Here is a 21,721-nt window from a genome sequence, read left to right on the forward strand (position 1 = left end):
GTGGCCCTGGCGGAAGACAGGACAAAGGTCTTTGGTCCACTCCCATCCCCCTGCTGTCTCCATGCCCACGTGTCCTTCAGCAAAAGAGTGAGGTGGTTGCTGATGCCGTGTCTTTTGTGTGATGTGCAGGTTGTGTCGGCGGAGGTCATCTTTGTAGTATCAAGGAGTGGATCCAGACAATTGAGATGCTGCAGATGAAACCATTCACCATCAGGCAGAGCTTGGAGAGCTGATCAGACCTAAAAGCTTCACAGATTTTATGATTTCATACTCAGAATACATGTCAATAGTGTAAAAAAAACCTTTTTTTTAACTGTTTCCTGAGAGAAGGGTTCCTAATTTAGCTTTTTTGTGTAATATGTATCATTATATGTCTTATGTTTGGCACATTTCCGAAACATGACAAGCTATAACAAAAGGAATATTGTCTAAAATATATGTATGGGCAGGAAAAGAGCACTTCGATGCTATTTCCTAATGGTTCTACGTTCTTCCAGAGTTGCAAACGTCACTTATGTTGTTTACTGATACTCTTCTACCCACATAATGAAATTCAAGAATAATGGATCATCAATCAATAGACAACAGTATTCAAAGGAGAGGAGGAAAGCCACTGAAGGACTGATAAGTTCACACATTTACTGTGGAGATCTTCACGTCTTAAGTTTCAAAGGTGGCTTTTGCCATCAGACTGGATCCAATATCATTGTGCTCTATTTTGAAACCAGTTAAAAGCTTTCCTCCTCTAGTTAAAAGATCTCCTGTAAAGGGATCCAATTGATTGAAATGAGATTAGACTAGGATGTAAAATCTGCCATCAGGCAAGGTTAAATTCTCTGCACTTTGTTGAGACGAGACAGAACATGCGCTGCTTTTGGAGGAAAAGGGGACCCGAGCCATTATCCATATACCAAAGTCAAAACTGTTTAAAATTCTAAAGGTACAGTGTTTTCCCAGAGCTTGAGCCAGCGTGGCACCATGATTGATGATGCATCACGGCCTGACATCCTTCATAGAAACAGCAAATAAATCTGACTGAACCCCTGTGCAGCATGTGCATTTGAACTGGCAGCAGCTGTATGGCTAACAGCATCCCTTACAGCACATTTCTCAACGTGTCCTTTAATGAGTAAATAGCACAAGACTCCGTCCATGTTGATTCCGTTGCGTCTTTCATGTGCTGTTCCTGTGACAGTTCTAATCACGAGTGCATGTTCCTGCCTCCCTTCATGAGCCAAACTGAAGAATTGTTACCAACGGCTGCCACGGTGAAATAGCCCAGTAAGCTAACAGATGAGGCAAAATGAAGGTGACTGGAAATGGTTATTGTTCCGTCCTTCTTTTCCATTTAATCTCCTCTCAGAGAGTTTCATTAGGCACCAGAACAGCAAATGGCTTGTAGATAGAACTTGAAGCCAGGGACGCTCGGGACAAGCCAATCTTTATTCACCTGCTGGCCAAAGAGCCAGGAGCACCTGTCCCATTTGATGCCATATAAGAAGTGTGCTGCACATCATGTTCCATCAATGGGTAGCAATAGAACACAATACAAAAGAACACACTCAACATACAACAACAATAACTACAGGTGAGCTAACTGAAGACCACATGTTGAGAATACACAAAGAAACTAAATGTAAGAATAGAACATTTTTGGAAGGAATTTTATCTTGTGAGTGGCAGTTGTGTGGTTGAAAATGTATTTTTGATGTGAAAGCTGAGAGAAGAATGAGCAGACTGGTTCAAGATGATAGAAAGGCAATACGAACCCAAATAACTGCAAGTTACAACTGTGGAATTCAGAACGCCCTCTCTGGACATGTGGAACCTTGAAGAAGGTGGGCTACAGCAGGAGACCACAGCGGTTCCCCCTCCTTTCAGCTCAGAACAGGAAAGTGAGGCTACAATTCTCACAGGCTCAACAAAACTGGACAATAGCAGATTAGAAAATGTTTCCTGGTCTGATGAGTCTGGATTTCAGCTGCAACATTCTGGTCGGGTCAGAATTTGCTGTCAACAGCAAGGAAGCATGGATCCATCCTGCCTGGTCTCAACGGTTCAGGTGTGGGGAGTATTTTATTGGCCCAGTTTGGGCCTCTTAGTACCAACTGAGCATCATTTAAGCATCACAGCCTCCCTGAGTGTTGTTGCTGACCATGTTTGTCCATTTATGACCACAGTGAACCATCTTCTGATAGCTACTTCCTGCAGGATGATGCACCAGGTCACAAATCATCCCACACTGGTTTCTGGACCGGATCAATGAGTTGACAGTACTCCAGTGGCCTCCACCAGAGTCACCAGGGAGTTTCACATCATTGTAGATGTGCAGCTGACAGAGCTGCAGCAACTGTGTGATGCTCTCATGTCAACATGGAGCAAAATCTCTAAGGAATGTTTCCAACACCTGGTTGAATTGATGTCATGAAGAATTAAGTAGTTCTGAAAGCAAAAGTGGGTCCAAACTTTTACTAGCTAGGTGGACCCTAACAAGGTGGCCGTGAGTGCAAATATAATCTTATTCCCCTGCAATAGATGAACTATTGGGTTTTTTTTTGTGCGATTTGTTCCATGTGGGGCACCGAGGGTGTGTGGAAGCGTTCAGTTGTTATTAGGATGGACATGGAGGCAAAAGTGGAGGAGGAAGAAGCGGTAGAGATGGCTACAGCTCTGGATTGGAGAATGGCGTGAGCATATCAGGCCAAGCAGATTGTGTGGTCTGAAGGGCTATTGAAAGTGACAGGAAGGAGGCCTTGGAGTTGGTGAGCCGCCTGATTACCCCTCTCCTCCCTAGTCCCGCTATTGACTGTGGTTAGGATGTAGCATTCCATTTCCTCCCGAAATAAATTAAAAGTCAGAAGTAATTTGCCTGATGGGGGATGCAGGTGTTTTCTCTATCCTTTTGGTGTGCATCAAAGTTTCTGAATAAAATTCGCCTTGCCTGGGAATCAATTGAACCCTTGGCTCTTTGATAAGGAAAGGGCTTATTTTCAGCCTGTGACAGTTTTGTGGCAGGGAGGCAAAAAAGCTGGGGATTTGATTAAAGGGGAGATAGTGAGAGATTGAGGTCTTGTTCTTGCCATGGGAAAGATCAAGGGACGCAATCATGTTGCTACAATGCTACCTGCCTGCTTCCGCTTCTCTTTCTCACACACAATTCGTGTGCACATCCTGCACATACACCACACATACTGACATTTTCCGCTGCGAGCTTTATAGCGAAGTCTGATAAGCAATGCATTGAAGGAGGAGAAATGCTTCTTTTTTTTCTCCGCTCTGAAGTTCTCCTTGGTCCAGGATCCCATGTGATTGCACTTTTGATCTCCGTTTGCTTCTCCTTCTCTGAAAGTTCACCTTTCAGACAAGCATGTGGCAAACAGACAACCTCTCCAGCGATATATTGTTGCTCTTCACAAAACTTGCATTTTAAAAACTCTCTGAAGCATGAAGTGCTGCCTACGTGCTTTGAATTCTGAGCTATTTTGGACAGAAATGCCTTCAGAGTGCTAAACTCAGGACAGGGTGTGAACACTCGCAAAGCCCCCAAACCTGCTTAGGAGCAAAGTTCTTCACAGCTGGTTTCATGACAGTGATAGAAGTTTGAGGGGAGACTTGTGCCGTTGGCATAAATATAACACGGGACTGTTCTGGGGTCAACAACCGCAAACTTTCCTATCAATAAAAAGTGGGAACCCAGTATATGAATAATGGTGCAAATGAGGTTTGGGCCGCCTTGAAAGTGGCCATGACATCACGCCCCATCCATCACCTCTGTTTACTAATGTTGGTTTCCACTCATCCGTTTGCTCTTTTTACGTTGTGTCTTCAGCAGGATATTTGCCTTCTGTTTGTCATTGGAACAACATTCCTTAAATTAACAATTCACACTTAAAGGGGACAAATCAGCCACTCCTGTCTATTAGCCTGTTTGTTGCAATAGCTAAAAGCATCCAAAAGACGTGGAAATCATTCTGAATTTTTTATTTTTTATTTAAAACACCTGTTTCTTCATCCAGTGCTGAGTGAATATTAACATCAATTCCGGAATATTTGCTCATCTGCAGGACGTTTGAGCTCTGTCTCCATGAATGATGGCGTCTGCATTTAAAGTTACTCAAAATTCTTCTTCAAACTCACAGTCTTTCAAAGGCATGAACCCTCCATTGGTATTATGAGCTGATTAAGATCAAGATTGTCTTTTTCCATCAAAATCACATGCATGAATGCTCAATGAAAGCTCTATTTAAACGTTATATTGGAATAAGACTGGTTGGTTTAGCAGGTCATGCTGTTCAGGGGAAGGGGGCACCTGTGTCCACAAAGGCTCAAAAGCCTTGCTGACCCCGTGTTGCTGCCTGTGTTGTTGTCGGGAGCAAGGTAACCCCCTTGAACATCAAAGATCACTTTCATGTTGCTTTTATTCTAAATGGCAGTTTGTACATCAGCAGGAATCTGAAGTCTTCCCCTGTCCGTGGCTCACAGGGAGCTTTCCTACAGCCCACTCTCCCCCTCCACCCACACTGGACTACTGGGGGAACATCGAGCACCTCGTTTTTAGAGACACAGCGATGGTCCTGGCAGATGAACAGAGACTCTTGGGTTCCCTCACACATCAGAAAGGCACAAGTGACTTTTGTGGCATTTGGACACGAGGACTTCAGGAACTAACGGCAGATGACTCCATTTTGGTTGGTGTTCCCATGGCCGCGGACTACAGCAACTTCCACAGCGCTGCCACAACACCTCTTAAAATACACACCGACAAAGACACACGCTTAGCCCTCTCTGGCGAGCTCAGCTGGGACTGGAAAAGGCTTTGCCTGAAGTATTTCCCAGCTGAGATGAATACATGAATAGAAGAATGGGGAGGCTTCAAAATAGGGAGCAGAGTACATGTTGAAGCACTTTTAACTTAGTTAATTTAAGATGGGATTTATTTACCTGCTTTAAGCCCTTCCAAAAGCTCCAAAGGCCTCAGATCGTGTCTCAGTGCATAATTCTACTTTTTTACAGCAAAACAGGAAGCTGATATAAGGTCATTTCATGGGAAATGATTGTGGAAGCTATGACTTGGTTCAATGGGGTATAAACTATATTTTCATCAATTAAAATTGAAATATGTGACTGCGAAGATTGAAAGAAGTACTGGGTCCCGAAAATGCAGAAACAAGCTTCTAAGGTATTCCAAAGGTTTAATCAACCCAAAACTAAAAGGAAAGCTCAGTTTACTAGTGGTCTGGCCAGCATATGCAGACTAACAAAATAGAGTAGATGGGAAGACTATCTGACACTGGGAATTACAATGGGAAAACACAAGGAACACAGCATCAGTTTATAGGGGGAACTTTTGAAGAAGCAAACATCTGGCAAGTGAGCTGCAGGTGTGTCTCCTGCTGTCCCTGCAATCCTGCACGCCCTCCTCAACACATCCCTGAAAGACAAGCAACAGGGGAAACAGAAACACGGAAATGGCGATAACCAAACAACATTCAATACAAGAACATTAAACAGCAAGTGTACAAGAGTATGACACATAGCTAAACATAGCTGAGTAGCACTAGCTGGAAGCTCATTGGCAGCTAGTGATGGAGGATGTGAGGGGGAATGCGACCATGCCAGTATATAACTGGATCTGTGGTGCTCGTGGCAGAATTAGCCATTTTGGATGTGTTGGGAAGAACAACTGTCAGAAATTTAAGATCTTTGGTGCCATTAACAGATTGCTAAAACTGGAAAGTTTTTTTTAGTTTTAAGGTTAAATAGATGAGAAGAGAGAAAACAACCAAGACAGTCATGTCCAGGCAGAGGTGGAGTGGTAGTTTGCTCCTCTGAACCAGTCCTTCCAGGTAAATTCTGAGCTGTCACCCAGAGAGAGCAACCTGGCATTTTCACAAAAATGAGATGGTTCAATTTAGCATTTAAATGCTGTTGTGAAAATGACTTCTTTCAGTTTAATTTTCCAATTCAAAATGAAATGAAACGCTCACTCCTGTTTCCCCATCATGCTATGACCTTGATTAAAGGACACTCAGACTATTTGATTTCAATATTGATGCCGAAACAGAGGATAACTTTGTCTGGTGGGACCAATAAACTGCGAGCTGTCATGTCGTGATAATGAACAGAGCGAGCGAGCGACCTGGCGGTACCCTGCTGCTAAGACTCTAAGGACGCGCTGTAGAGAAGGACGGAGCGTTATCACACACCAAAATGCCCATAAATACTTGCATTCACACACAGACCAGAGAGGCTGTATTTAAGTCTAAATCCTAATTTTATGACATCATCAGGTAGCGACTCCTCAAGGATAGCAGGGACAGAGGACCGAATACAGAGAGACCGGAGAGTGAGGACGTCTCTCCCGTCTTCAGCAGGAGCTGTCAGCCGCTGCCGTCACAGCGCCCATAAACAAAAAGTGTTTTCTCCCCTAACAAGCTCAACAGGACCTTCAGTGGGGAGACAACACAGAAATGCTTACTCTCCAGGGGTGACAGCCACTGTCTGCCATCAATCAGTCAGATTCACTGTGCAACCCCACAGACAATGCCTCAACAAGGGCACAGCTCAGATTCATCACGACGAGGAGGAGGAGGAAGAGGTGGAGGAGGAGGAGGAGGAAAACAAACAGGCATGATGAAATATGCACATCAGGCCTGAAAGTCATTTAATCTGAACGGCTGACTTGATAGGGCGGATTAAACAATGACATCATCTATAAATAAGTGTTGTAGCTTGTAAAGAGTATTTTTCACTTGTACACCATTAGCATTACAAATGTCAGCGTTAGCGGCCCACAAGCGTGCGCGTTGCCGCGTTCACACTCACACTCGCTTACACATTATCTCCTTTGAAGCACTGTCTCGAAACCATGATCTCTGTCACTGAAATCATCTGAAACACTTCTTTCAGAATGTCACAACCCTGTTTTGGGCTTTGATCAAAGCCAAAAGATGTCAATTAGGGGAGGAACCATCATGTAGTAATGCATGATGAAACTGTCAGAAAGTTGTTCCGAATGCTCCCCTGTGCATCTTAAAATAATTGTTTGGTCACTGCCTCTTTTTTTGGGGGATGTTGAAGCCTTTCTTGGTGATTTAACTGTCTGACAGTAATAAGCGACACTTGAAAACTGAAATATTCAACATTACTGCAGGCAATGTGCACGTTCGTGCATTTGAAAGGTGAGCCATATAGGTTAAACTGACCACTGAAATGCTCCCCACTGTAACTTTGTTTTACATTTTACTTTTGTCTTTGTCAAATTTGCTAAAAACTTCATAAATATTAGAACGGTTCATTGAGTGTATCTAGATTTAAAGCCTTACATTGTGTTGTGCTTATTATGAAGATGAAAAAGTACTGGATTTAGGTGCGGATGCAATGACAATAATTCTGTAAATATGTTTGAACTAATAGTTTTATTCTATTCTATTTATTGTACAAACATAGAAGATGTTGTTCTCTTGAACTATTGTTTGACTGATATATGCTCATTGTTCAGGTGTCATCTGAAAGACAACTGAAGGGTTTGAGCTGAATGACATTAGCCTTGAAAATGAACCACGCTGAAAGAACATTGTCAACAAAGTCAAGTGAAGCATGTCCTGCTGTGCATCACGTCCCCAAGCGGCTGGGATGTGCAAGTCATCAGAATCAGTTGGTTACTTTCAGTTATGCGCAGGTTTGTGTATTTTCAGACCACTCGGACATACAGAAGTGATCTAATGTCTAAATCTGATGTACGCACTAACCTAACCCTTCACAATGGGTCAGTTTAAACCCAAAGGTGCTCAAAGGTGTTCTGGCACATAAATCAATCAATCAATCAATCAATCAATAAAGCAATCAAACAGCATCTTTTACAATCAAAATTTTACAATAAAAAAAATAGCGTCTTTTACAATCAAAATTGTTTCAAGGTGCTTTCCAGAATCCCAGGGCCAGACCCCCAACAAGCAACAGTGGCAGGACAAACTCCCCTTTAACAGGAGGAAACCTTGAGCAGGACCAGGCTCATGTAGGGGGACCCTCCTGCTGATGGGGGGGTGGGTAAGAGAGAGGAGAGGAGAGAGAGGAGAGGAGAGGAGAGGAGAGGAGAGGAGAGGAGAGGAGAGGAGAGGGGAGGGGAGGGGAGGAGAGGAGAGGAGAGGAGAGGAGAGGAGAGGAGAGGAGAGGAGAGGAGAGGAGAGGAGAGGAGAGGAGAGAGGAAACCATGACCCAGTGGGGTGACAGAGGCCTGTCAGGTGATCATGTTTCCGGACCCCGGCAGCCTCGGCCTATAACAGCACAGCTAAGATGTGACCTAACGATTAGACGACCCCCTAAGTATGATAATTTGTCTGTCTATGGTAATAACTGGAAATACAGAATTAGTAACAATAAGCTTTTTCAAAGAGGAAGGTTTTAAGCCTGATCTTAAAGTAGCGATGGAGTCAGCCTCCCGTACCTGGACAGGGAGCTGGTTCCATAGCAGGGGGGCCTGGTACCTAAATGCCCCCCATTCTACTCCTAGAAACTCTGGGAACCACAAGTAGACCAGCATTCTGAGAGCGGAGCGGTTTATTGGGCTGATAAGGTATCACTAACTCCTCCAGGTAGGATGGAGCTAGGCCTCTGAGGACCTTGTAGGTCAAAAGAAGGGTTTTAAAAATTATTCTAAATTTAACGGGCAGCCAATGAAGAGATGCCAGTACAGGAGTCATGTGATCTCTTTTGTCAATACCTGTCAGAACTCTGTCTGCAGCATTTTGGATCAGCTGGAGGCTTCTTAAAGAGGAGTTTGGACACCCTGATAATAAAGAATTACAATAGTCCAGCCTGGAAGGAACAAATGCATGAATTAACTTTTCAGCATCATGACGCGTCAGTAGCTTCCTAATTTTTGTGATGTTCCTCAGGAGAAAAAAGGCACTTCTAGAGACTGTTTTAATGTGTGAGTTGAAGGAGAGATTTTGGTCAAAGTTACTCCTAGATTCCTCACAGAGAGACTAGATGTTAATGGGATACCATCTAGAATGATCATGTGATCTAATCTATCCCTGAGAGGTTCAGGACCAAACACCATGACCTCAGTTTTTCCTGAGTTAAGGAGGAGGAAATTTGAAGACATCCAGGACTTTATGTCTTTAAGACAGGTCTGAAGCTTCACTAACTTCTCTGTCTAGATTGCTGCCACTCCCCCTCCTCGACCAGTAACACTGGGAATATGATAATTAAGATGGGTAGGAGGAGTAGATTCATTAAAACTAACACACTCCTCCTCCTGAAGCCTGGTCTCAGTAAGACAAAATAAATCAATGTGATGATCCGCTATCAGGTCGTGCACTAACAGGGATTTACACAAAAGAGATCTAATATTTAACAGTCCACACTTAATTGTGATATTGGTTTCTCCAACTTGTGCTTTAGTATTAATTTTAATAAGATTATGGTGATTGACCGCTCCCCTGCTCTGTGCTTGGTGAACTTTTAACCGTGGAACAGAGACTACCTCTATAGTGTTAAATATGTTATTGTTGGTGGATGAGGGTTCTATGGAAGCAGCAGTGAGGTGTGTAAGACCACAACTCTGCACCCTGGTCTGGACCCTGGATTGTCAGGTCACTTTGGGTCTCATAAAATTAGCCAAGTTACGAGAAATGAGAGAGGCACCATCCCATGTGGGATGGATACCATCTCTCCTAATCAGACCAAGTTTTCCCCAAAAAGTGCTCCAATAGTCTATAAAGGCCACCTGGTTTTCGGGGCACCACCGTGACAGCCAGCGACGAAGCGACGACATGCGGCTAAACATCTCCTCGCTGGCCAGATTGGGGAGGGGACCAGAGAATGCTCCGGAGTCCCACATCGTTTTTGCGTAGTTACACACCGACTCTATGTTAATTTGGTGACCTCGGACTGACGAAGCCGGGTGTCGTTGGCTCCGACGTGAATAATAACTTTATTTACGTTTACGTCTCGCCAGGAGCTTTAAATTTGCTTCTATGTCGCCCGCTCCGGCCCCCGGAATGCTCTTAACTATGGTCGCTGGAGTCGGCTTCACGGAGCGCAAAACAGAGTCGCCAGTTACCAGGGTCGGTTTCTCAGCGGGTGTCGCCGAGTGGGGAAAAACGATGAGCCACGGGAAGCGGGTGGTGGGGCACCGTGGGCCTTTGTTTGGGGCTCCGCTTCCTGCGAACCGTCTCCCAGCCGCCCTGGCGAGCCGGCTGCTACCGGGGGGCCGCTAGCTGAAGCTACGCTAGGCGGCTCCGCAGCAGCTAGCTTCTCCTGGCTACCTGACGCAACTCCAGCTAACTCCAAGCTGAGGAACTGCGTCTCAAGCTCGCAAGTCTCGCCTCCATAGCCGTAAATAAACTACTCTTTCTGCACCTATTCCCTTCACTAAAGGAGGCAGAGGAGTAACTAAACATTTCACACGTTGAACAGACAAAGACACCGGGTGAAACAGACGGTTAGGCCATGCTAATGCTAATAGTCGGCGAAGCCCTGTATTTGTTTAATATGGGTTGTTTGTCATTGTTGTTATCAGGTGACTAGAATGTCCCAAGTGTTCAAATTTTAAGTAAAGTGAATACAACACACTGTGTTCAATTTTAAGTAAATTTAATACAACAGAAACACCGTGCACAGTGCAACCAACGAACGATTGAGAAGACAGGAAGTGACGCAATACGTTACCCTGACGCAATACAGTTGGCCCTCCAACTTTATCTTAAGTTGGCATTTTAGTCTTTGATCTCCTTTATGTCATTGATGTCAAAATTGTTCTTTCTTGTCAGATCAATGAAATCAAAGGATCAAACCGAACTGGCAGATCAAACACATCAGCTCTACCTCATCAGCACACGCCTGAGGAGCTCAACACTCTTGTACCACACTGGTGACCAGCAGATGCATCAATGGCACAGAGAGGAACTCAGCAGCTGAAGCAAGAATCATCCATGGAGACTTGGAGGGAAGAGGTCCAGCATCTCAGAGAAGCCCTGGCTGAGAAGGAGGAGCAGCTCAGCAGGGCAGTGAAGAGGCGACAAATGAGAACTGTGGCCCATGTGGAGGCCCTGACCCTGCTGAACAGCACACAAGCTGCTCTGAAGGAGAGCGAGCTGAAATGTGCTTCTCTGGAGGAAACCCTCCACAGCCAGCAGCAGGAGAACGAGGAGACACACAGGAGAGAGCTGATGGAGCAGGAGGAAGGCCTGAATCAGAAGCTCCTTGTGATCCAGGAGGAATTTGAGAGGAAGCTGGAGGAAGAAAGGCAAAGATCTCATGAAGAGAAAGAGGCCATGAGGCAGCAGCTCTTTCTGGAAGAAAAAAAGTTCCAGAAAGTACTTGATGAAGAGAAACAAAAATATCATGAGAAGATCCTGCAAAAGGAAGAGTTGATGAAGCAGCAGCTGGTGGTTAAAGAAGAGAACTTTAACAGGATGCTGGCTGATGTTCATCAGCGGTGGGAGAGGACCGCTCAGACATGGGTCCAGATGAACGAAGAGCTGGAGCACAAGTTCCAGGAAAGCCAACGTTTCAGGCAACATGAGGAGGCAAAAACCAGAGAGGAGCTCCAGAGGCTCTCTGAAGCGATCCTCCAACTTGAGGTGAGATGCTTTTACCTTTGTTCCTCTTCCAGAAGATTTCAGATGATGTTCAGTGAAATCTAAAACACACTCTCTCTTTTCTGCAGCTTCAAGTATCAAAGAAGCAGAAGAAAAAAAGCTTCTGTGGATGGATCTGGAAAAAGATGAGGTTCTGGAAAAAATGAATTAAACAACATTTCCAGAGCTCCCAAAGCCCTCCTCCTCCTCCTCTTCCTCCTCCTCCTCCTCTTCCTCCTCCTCCTCCTCTACATCCTGACCTCCACAGCATCACATCCTGTCTTCAACAGTTTCATTTTACAGTATAATCATTGTTTATGTTCTATGTTTGGATTTTTGATGTAGAAACAATAAAACTCAAAGTAAACCACCAGATTGTAGATGTTGTAAATGACAAATTTAGAAATGGCTTCATTTCATTACTGGAGTCAGTTGGGTTCCTCCAGCAGATAAACCAACCAACTCATAGCTTCAACCACACCCTAGATCTAGTCCTGACTTATGGTGTTGAGGTAGAACATGTGTCAGGGTTCCCTCAGAACCCCCTCCTGTCAGACCATTCTTTGATCACTTTTACATTTATGATTAAGGATTCTTCTATGCTCAGAGCTCAGTCTGACTATAGCAGATCTTTCAGATAATGCTGTAGCTAAGTTTAAGGAAGTGATCCCTGTGCTGATCCCAGGACCACTGTGTGTTTCCCCAGGGATCAATCATTATAATCTGAGCCCTGCTGAGGTCGACTCTATTGCTGAAGGTGCAGCAACCTCACTGAGAATCACGCTTGATTCTGTTGCCCCCCTGAAAAAGAAAATAGTAAATCAGAGGAGGTGTGGCCCCTGGTATAATTCACACATCAGGACCCTCAAGCAGAAAGTGCGACGACTAGAAAGGAAGTGGCATTCTTGTAAAATACACAGCTATCATGTAGCCTGGAAAGACTGTCTGGTAGTCTACAAGAAGGCCCTTTGCAAGGCTAGAACAGCTTATTTTTTTTCTTTAATTAAAGAAAATAAGAACAACCCCAGGTTTCTTTTCAGCACTGTGGCCAAATTAACCAAGAGTCACAGTGTCGCAGACACTATACAAATAAAGATTGATTAATTGGTTGGCTGGTTAGTTGATTGATTGAGTGTCTGTTACAATCAAAGTTGTTTCTAGGCACTTTACAGGGTCCCAGGGTCTGACCCCCAACAAGCAGCAAATTAGCGAAGATGCCTCAGAAAAGTTTAAGGGCTCGTTGGAGACTCTGTATGTTCCCACAGTCAGCACATCTGGTGATGGTCCAGTTGTTGGGATGGCCTGGTTAGCTTTTTCTCTGATAGCTAGAACTTTATCAGTGAAGAAGCTCATGAAGTCTTCACCACTAAGGGAAGAAGGGATACGTGGATCTACAACACTGTGACTCTTGGTTAATTTGGCCACAGTGCTGAAAAGAAACCTGGGGTTGTTCTTGTTTTCTTTAATTAAAGAAGAAAAATAAGCTGTTCTAGCCTTACGGAGGGTCTTTTTGTGATCTACCAGACAGTCTTTCCAGGCTAGATGATAGCTGTGTATTTTACAAGAATGCCACTTCCTTTCAAGTCTTTCTAATCTTCACCTCACCCTACTAACAGAACACCTTCCACCTCCACTTCTCTGCCCAATCCTGAACAGACTGAGCAGCTACCACCGCCCCTCTTGAAGTAGTGACAGGAATAATTATGCTAATCCCATACTTTTACAGCACAGAGTTTTCATGTAAGTAGCATTTCTACTTTTCTCCCCAGTAAATAGAGTGTTAAATGATTGACTAGAAGGAATACAGTTTCAGGATTTGGGAGTATTCTACCATTGCTTTGTTCTCATCACACTTCCACGAGCACCCAGAGCGCCCGGCTCGTTAAGCAGATTAAATCTTTTGGTCATTTAACTTAATGTAATTCAGGATCATTCAACACAATTTAGAAGCATCACACCCACATTTGTAAACAGACAATCCAGCCTCATATTAACAGGTGGAATAGCTCCGCGTGTCCAGAGTACGAAACGTTTCTTTTCTATTGTCCTGCTGACTGGTCACGTGACTGACAGGTCACATGACTGCTTGCGGCTCGCTTTGCAAACATTCCTTTCACCCTTAGTGGAAAACACATTCATTCACGATTTTGTTGGCCATGAAACAACAATGCGATGATAGACTCAGTGTTTGATTTGTTTATGAGGAATCTTTGATGTCTGCCGGTTGCCATGCCGGTTGCTAAGCTGGTTGCTAAGGATGCTACCACAGATGAAATCAAGTGGCGTGTGTGCTATTGTGTTTATCTTTTACATTGTGTATTTATCTGAGCTGTTAAAATATTTGTGCAACGGATGATGATATCCGTCCGATAAGAAACAACACAAAACGGATTTGAGAGGCCGGGATTACACACATATTGTTGTTTGCCCTGATGTTTCGCGAGACAGCCGGAATTTAACGCTTGCTCTAAACAAACAAAAATAATCCATCTGTTTTTTTGATTATTTTACCTTTTGATTAATGAACATCATTTTATGTTTTTTTTAGCATTATTGCAGGCTTCAAAGTACTTTTCCTAGAGTATAACCTGCTACCCATAGATCAGGCCCCTGATCCTCATTGTTTAGGTGCATCGAGCACCTGCAACATGTGACCTTCTTCTGGCCAACCGGGTCTCCGTGGGACCTCCCAGATGTACTCAGCACACTAACTCTCAGACTTTTATCTCAATTTCTGGCTAAAATTGCAGGCTTGAGGGACTGAAATGAGACCTCGCCCACAAACAGGATCCCAGGTTTCACTTGGCTGCGACCTTCCTGAGTTCAAAGGTCAGCCTAAAGGGTGCTGTGAGACAACAGGTAAGACCTGAATGCAGCACCGTTTACTTTGTATTTTTGGGTCAATCTGTCCATCCTCATATGGTGCCTGTGTAGAACCACAACTCTGTGAAGTTTCTGAGGGCAAAGGTCATGGGTTGCTGACCTTCTTTAACCCCTCTGAAGAGGTTCAGCAACTCCAATAATAAACATATCTGAGGTTCCTCCAGGTTAAAACACTTGGGAAAAAAGCAATAAAAGAGGAAAAGGCCTCACACCCACCTTTTGCCTGCCCTTTCCTCTTAGAAAGGTTTGTTGGTGCCGAAACTCTACAGGTATGTTACGGTGATGTAAGTAATGAACCTACCACATTTGTAGCTTTTGGGGCTGGAAGCATTTGATAGATATATTATATAAAAATGTAAAGTAAATCCCGCAACTCCTCAGAAGGCATCACGATTGCATTTGGGCCTTGCATCAGCCTTCAGAGGCTTCGTCGGTGTTGCTGTTCAGCATGATGTTTAATGGGACACCCACGATAAGCAGACTACATTTACAGCTGCCCTTTGCCCTCAGCAATTTTGCACAGAGCTGTGTCTCGATAGGCCATCCAGGCACCGTGTGAGTGCACAGTTTTGTATTTTTTTGCGTTTGTTTCAGCCTTCCAGGCAAAAGTGTCAGAAATCGGAAGTAAAAGGTGTTATTTTCAGGTCTGACCTGTGGCCTCACAGCACCCTTTAGGTCAATCGTTGCCCTCAGGAAGGTCGCAGCTGAGTGGAAGCTGGGCTGCTGCTTGTGAATGAGGTTTCATTGAACATAGTGACAATTCTGCCCCCCAGCTCACAGTGTTAGCCAGAAATGGAGTAAAAAGTGTTAGAGTTAGTGAGTTCAGTAGATCTGGGAGGGCTGCGTTGGCCAGAAGAGGTCAATCACTGGAGGTGCTTGATCAAATGACCCGCTGTTCAAGAACGCAAATACCCTACTTCTTAATAAAGAGACTCGAGTTACCATATTAACTCAGTATTATGGTTACTGGATAAAGTTTTTTCTTTGAAAAGGTCAGTGTGCAACACAAACAATGTTCATCGAACCATGATGTACTGGTACTTAATAGGCTGCACTAATGCTTTAAACACCAGAAATCTGAATTCCAAATAGGAATATATATTTATTCCCCTTGCGCACTCAGTTTCATTTTATGTTGTTTTTTTTAATTTTAAGCAGCTACACAAATATTTTAACAGCCACTTGGTTTCGTCTGTGGCAGCATCCTTAGCAACCAGCATAACAACGGTAGAGATGTGAAAGATTCATCAAAATGACAAAAAAAAACAAAGAACTGGATGTATATTCTGGAGTTCCGATGTATATTTCTCACTATATTTCTCAAATTGCTTTTTTGTGTCCAAACAATCACAAAATTATACATTTTCCACTAAGGACGTGAGGAACGCCGCGGCATACAGGAGTGACATTCATTCACTCATTCATTTGAGCTAAAAAGCTTTGACACTGGCGTTATAAGGCAACACTTCTGGGCAAAGATGCTCATTCTAGTTGTATTTGCAGGTCATGCTGGCCTCCCGTCACTGAAATAGGTGTACAAGTCTGTCACCAGGACAATGAAGAGACAATGCTAGTCATTTAATTGCGAAGAGAAAAAGGCCACGTGAGACAGGAACTAAATCACACAGCAAATGTCCCACCAATGATTCCTCTAAGACTGAGCTTGTTGCCTTACCAGTAACTAAATCAAAACTACCCAACGTCTGCACATCTCTTTTTGTATTGCACTGGTAAAAATCCTGTTGCAATCATCTTCTTGTGAAACGAAGCGCACATCTACTGCTCGAGAAGCAAACATGAAGGAGTAAATAATGTATATTGCTACTTTGCACCTAATATCTCCCCATCGAAAACAGGAGAGAAAGCTACAAGGTTGCTCTGTGTGTACAGTCAGCCGCTCTGGTCTGTTCAAGCCTGGAGGATTAGAGCAGAGGCTCCGGTGGATAGGTCAGTCAGTCTGGCTGCTGTACATCTCAACTATAGTGTGAGGCACGCTCTTAAAGAGCTGGTCAGAAATCATCTTTCATGCCCTCCAGGGCTGTCTCTGTGCAGTTGATGCAGAGATGGAAAAACCTGTGCTAAAATGGTGGCTTGAAGAGGGAATGAAATGCCTAACATCACCAATCACTGCTTCCTTTTTCTTTCTTAGCCATCTATTGTCTGTTAGCTGAGGCTTGGTCCTTATCAGGACTGCAGGGGCTACTGGATTCAATGGGCGAGTGGCAGAGCTGCACACTTGACAGGCTGCCTGAAGACACTCACCTGCTCCAGATTTGGCTGTTCGGTCTATTTGGTATAAGACCTTTTAAAAATAAAATTGTCTTTTGACAACACAGCAGCATTAAAAAAAATCAACTCTATTATTATTTCTTCAGCATCCTAAACAGACAAGAGTTAAGATTTACGTCCTTCTCTTCCACCTTTGGGTTTCACAAATGTCATCTCCAAATGATTTCCAGAAAGTAAATCCAAAGTGTGTTTAGCCCGTCTTGTAAAATGAAACTCTGACAAGAAGATAAAACCCGGCTCCGTGTCACTAAAGACACAACGTGGCTCCGCGTGAGTCTCCGCAGACCAACGGAAAACAGCGAATATTAAAATCAAAGCTACAGTTCCTTTACGACAATACTTCAGTCAACGTTTACGGTGACAGGAAAGCTCCCACCCCTGATGGGTTTTCTGTCACCACATACTCTAAAGTTCCAGCGAAGAAACACTTGCTCACAGTTCCTCTAAATACAGCAGACCTGATGGACCCATGCAGTTGAGTGGACCCCATAAAGCCAGTAAGTCTTGTGAGTAAGACTGGGACATCTGCACCGAGTCTTTTTCTTTCTAAATTATGTATTAAATACGAGGAAATTCCCTGGCTGCATATGTCGGTGTGTCTGGCAGACAGAGATGAGAGGAGGAGCCAGTTGACTCTTTTTATTAAGAAATCAGTGCCCGGCAGCAAACATGTGTTGGAACAAGCCGGCAGTGCAAACACTGTGTTTACATTCAGGATAGACTAAGCCACAGGAATAATGCATGCTAACTGTGATATATTCCCTAATTAGCCATTCTCGAAATTTACATACAGAAAAAAAAAAACCTTCAATTAACACATGAGCAATGACTGCTGGCATTTGATTGCAGGAGGGAAAATATACGGCACAATAAACATCATTTACAAGATGTTTAATTTTGTGTTTGGAAAATTGAATCCACCAGCCGCATGTTAAGAGGACGAAATGTTGGCGGTGATTGACTGGAGGAAACAAACCTATACCTGAGCCAAAGTTTTAACTATTGGATTGTGACCCCAGCCAGTATTAAGATGGGTCACATGGGGGGTGCGAGCGTGTAATTTTGTTGCTGTTCAACCTAATCAAGTCTGCCTCTGTCATATGCAGTTCCCCGTGGAAATAAAGAGATTCATCATCTGTTTTTTTTTTTTTTAACTACACGGTTCGCTCTCCATGAGTACGAGGAAATAATTTCAATTTCTCCACTTGATGAGTTCCTACTCAATAGCAATTATCTCACCACAATAGATGGCACCTTGGTGAACAATTTAGGTGCGGCACAATATGAGACAGACGGCGGAGGACACTGCTTTGTGGCAAAGTGTGAGGTGTTAGAAAAGGACCCGAAATTGCACTGATTTTGTGAAATCATGTTTGGAGTCCAAGTACCATCTAGAGGAGTAAAATATGCCAGAACCAAACAATATTGTAATTCCAAAACCCTGATTAGAAGATGGCGGTAGCTCAGTCTGTAGAGTACTTGGCTGAGAAGCCGGGGGCTCTGGTTCAAGCCCCGATGTGGGCAGAACACGGGAGGTGTTCTGGTTGTAGGGGGTACAGGAACACCCCCGGAGATCTGCTGAGGTGCTCTTGAGCAAGGTACCAAATGCTCATATAGGGCCCTGCAATGAGGTGATGGAGCTGCCTTCACCCATATGCATCCTGGGATAACCTCCAGCATCCCCCCCAGTGAGCTGGAGAGGGCGAAAGTGGTCAAAACAAGAATAAAAACAGTCGATAACAAAATCTAATCACTCTACAAAAGAAAATAAGTGTTTTGTCATTCTAAATGTGTCCATTCCACTGTTATTTTTTTGATGCCTTTTTTATGGTCAACCAATCTTATGTGAACAATGAAGAGAGTATGTATCTACATAATATGTATATATACGTGCATATGATACCTGCTGGACTCATAACGACGGACAGAAGTGTGGAAAGGCTCCCCGGCTCCATCCACCATCAGAGAGGGAGGGAAACACACCGAATGAGGCGCTGGCTCACCGGAGGGAAATATATGAAGACAGGCATCCATTCACCGTCACATTTACACCTACACTCAAGTTTTTTCACCTCTCTGCATGTCTTTAGGCTGTGGGAGGAAGCCAGGACACATGAATCATGCGTGCACAGCAACAACATGAGCCCCCTCCCCGGCTCCAGGACCTTCTGGTTACCACAAGCAGCTCCAAGTAAAAAAAACAAACATCTGAGCCACAAAATGTGAGTTGTAAGAATGATTTCGAGCTAAATTTGGTCCTATAGTACAGTAGAGATACAATTTATTACTCTTTTATGTGGCTAAATGATATAAACATAATAGTCTTTAGCTAATAAATATGCCTTTTTGTTCCCAAACTAGCCGCCAATGGTGTCTGTAATTTAAAAGCATGCAGGTAAACACATTAGCATCAAGAACCACCCCCCCCCACAGAAAAGCAGCGGCCTGCTGTGGATGGAGATGAGGTTAATGAGGGAGATCATGCCGAGTTAAATGGTGACAGCGCCGTAAACCTGTAAAACTAAGAGGAGAAAAACAGTGTGGTCTTTGCACAGTTTGTGATGATTTCATCTCCCAAAAATCCCATCATGCACCCTGCCCAGCTGTGAGTTAATAACTTTTCAAAGTTCTATTTACTCATATGTATATTCCAATAATTTGTGATGGCTTCAACGCCTCGAGTGTTTTCTCGTTTGCTGTTTTAAGGACAACAATTATCTAGTTACAGTAACGCTTTTACCAAAGAAGGAAACACTTTGCACAAGCAAAAAAAGGTTGATGCTGTAAGACAATGGATCAAGGGCCGACAGGTTGTGGAAGGGAGATGAGAGTTGGGGCTGTGGCAGAAGGCTGGGCGGGACCGGCTGTCCTGGGGAGAGAGATTGGCAGGACACTGAAAAGAGATGAGAAGCGGGTTGGATGAGGCACAAAAGTCCAAAATCCTTTTCCGAGAAGGGAAAGAAAAACAGAGTCAGAAACCTGAGGGCAGAAAAAAAACATGGAAAATAGTTTTGAGAGTACTTGATGCACCTCAAGGGATTAACAACAAACTGGTGAAGGATGGAGAAGAGGAGCAGACTTTTATGCTGCAGTTGATTAGAGTGGACGTGGACCAGGTGGACTGAAGACAGAGGCAGAGCAGGTGTGATCTGAATATATAAATACGGGAGAGCTGACGGAGGGATCAAAGACAATGCAAAAGAGATCATAAAAGGCAGATTCCTAACTGGCCCGCCCTCCAAGTGGGAGTCTCCTGGCGACCCACTAGGACCATTAGAGTTCTCTGTATAGGAAACGGTGAGAGGCTGGTTGGGAATGAAAGGCCTTCAGACCCTCGACCGCTCCTTGGTGCCATAACCTTCCAATCGCCGAGAAGCCGGTGGCTCTGATGACAGCGGGAGGGTTGAGAGAGGGAGCAAAGAAGACACAACAAACGTGTGCAGCAGAAACGATACGCTCACCACAGAGTCCTCCGGCCTTGGCCGCCGCTCGGGCCCCTGATAAAGCTGCAAGCATGATTTACCGGGCCCTCGCAGATTTTGACCTTCTGGGAATTCCTCTTGGGGACGAATAGACCATCTGTCTGTCTGTCTGTCTGTCTGTCTGTCTGTCTGTCTGTCTGTCTGTCTACTCCAAAAAACAGGGAGGGGGGGGTGTGTAAATATTGGCTTTCCTGGAGGAACACCATATTTCCGATGTTTAATCACTTTCATCACAAAGGCAGATAATAAGCTTCTCTAAATATGGAAGCAATCTGACTCAACCCCGAGGAGGAAGTTGTTCAAATATCAGTTGCAAATGAATTTAAGAAGCAAATGTAGTTTTTTATTATTTTTTTTTACAAACAAATTGAAGCCAGTAAATTAAGAACTGCAGCATCTGTAAGAGCATTTATATACAACATGTTTGCGGAATTAGAGAACCTGCTGAGCTGAACCAACCTGGGAATTTCAAATTTCTACCAAGTAACTCAATAAAATAACACACGGGAAGTAAATGTGAGACTGCAGATTCTCTGATAAATAAATAAACATGCAATTATTATTGATTACTGATTCTCTTTCAAATAACCTTGATGAAATCCTGGAATCTTTCATCTCTGTCCTAAAATATGGATCCTTTGAGTTTACATGAAAGTTTGATGGCTAACAAAAGGTCAAAGCTTTGCAGTTTCAGAAAACATGGACCAACATACAAACCTGTTTTGGCATTCTGCTTAAAGTATATTAAAACTTCCACTTGTACTGCCTTTTTTTTTGGGGGGGGGGGGGGGGGGGGTGTTAATGTTTTAATACCACACTTATAATTTCTTTATAATTTGTTTTTTGCTAGTTTCTCGTGTCCATGTGTCTGAGCACTTGGCCAGTGGAGGGAATGATTTATTTACTGAATTATTAAACTCAAGTGCAGCAAATTTGCCAAAGGAAACATTTCTGAATCCTCATACATCTAGCATTATTTGAAAAATCTGTATCTTTAATTTCAATGTCAAGTGATAGAAAAAGAACACCGAACCATATTAGTCCTGACCTGGAAAGTTTAGTTTAAAGTGCAGAAAGTAGCTTGTAGAATGTTGCGGCTTCCAAAACTGTTTTCATGTAGAGGTGAGGCAACCACACTTGGACTGCGTTCGTGAGATCGGTGGCCGTTGAGGACAAGGTAACGTATATCTGCTCCAGTGTATAACATCCAGCCATGCATGCGATTGTGCACGGGGAGGAAATACAACTTAAGTTCTTTTCCAGCCTGGGCCAGCCTTTAAATTCCCACCGGTGGGTCAAACGTCCCCACACAAGGTGTTGAAAGATGCCCCAGTCAGTAACGTGCCAAAGACTCAAGTCCTTTTGTTAATAATCATGATCTATAATACTATGGGGCATTGAATCTGTGTAAATTACCTCTGGAATATGTGCGCTGCATAACAATAAAAGCCATATAACATTTCCCATTACTGAGTAAGT

The 21,721-nt window shown here is 43.8% G+C and overlaps 1 protein-coding gene and 1 long non-coding RNA gene across 2 annotated transcripts in view; one reads left to right on the forward strand and one right to left on the reverse strand.

The window, feature by feature from the left end:
* The window catches only part of LOC130516522 (uncharacterized), a 230,160-nt gene extending 219,861 nt beyond the window's left edge, over positions 1–10,299 (reverse strand). Inside the window, exon 1 of the long non-coding RNA XR_008947512.1 lies at positions 10,237–10,299. This is a non-coding gene — a long non-coding RNA (uncharacterized LOC130516522). The remainder of the gene's footprint in view (positions 1–10,236) is intronic.
* On the forward strand, positions 9,294–11,955 carry LOC130516480 (trichohyalin-like). The gene is made up of 3 exons (XM_057017587.1): positions 9,294–10,344; positions 10,779–11,591; positions 11,678–11,955. Exons 2-3 carry the CDS (start codon positions 10,899–10,901, stop codon positions 11,753–11,755), a joined length of 771 nt encoding a protein of 256 aa, XP_056873567.1. The 5' UTR covers positions 9,294–10,344; positions 10,779–10,898; the 3' UTR covers positions 11,756–11,955.
* Positions 11,956–21,721: the final 9,766 nt, after the last annotated feature.

Source organism: Takifugu flavidus, chromosome 2 (assembly GCF_003711565.1).
Source record: "Takifugu flavidus isolate HTHZ2018 chromosome 2, ASM371156v2, whole genome shotgun sequence".
Classification (NCBI taxonomy): Eukaryota; Metazoa; Chordata; class Actinopteri; order Tetraodontiformes; family Tetraodontidae; genus Takifugu; species Takifugu flavidus.

Bases quoted from the DNA above. Each gene is read 5' to 3' on its own strand.
- LOC130516480 (XM_057017587.1), top strand. From the start codon at position 10,899: ATGGCACAGAGAGGAACTCAGCAGCTGAAGCAAGAATCATCCATGGAG. The intron at 11,592-11,677 runs GTGAGATGCTTT...TCTTTTCTGCAG, and splicing joins AAGCGATCCTCCAACTTGAG to CTTCAAGTATCAAAGAAGCA.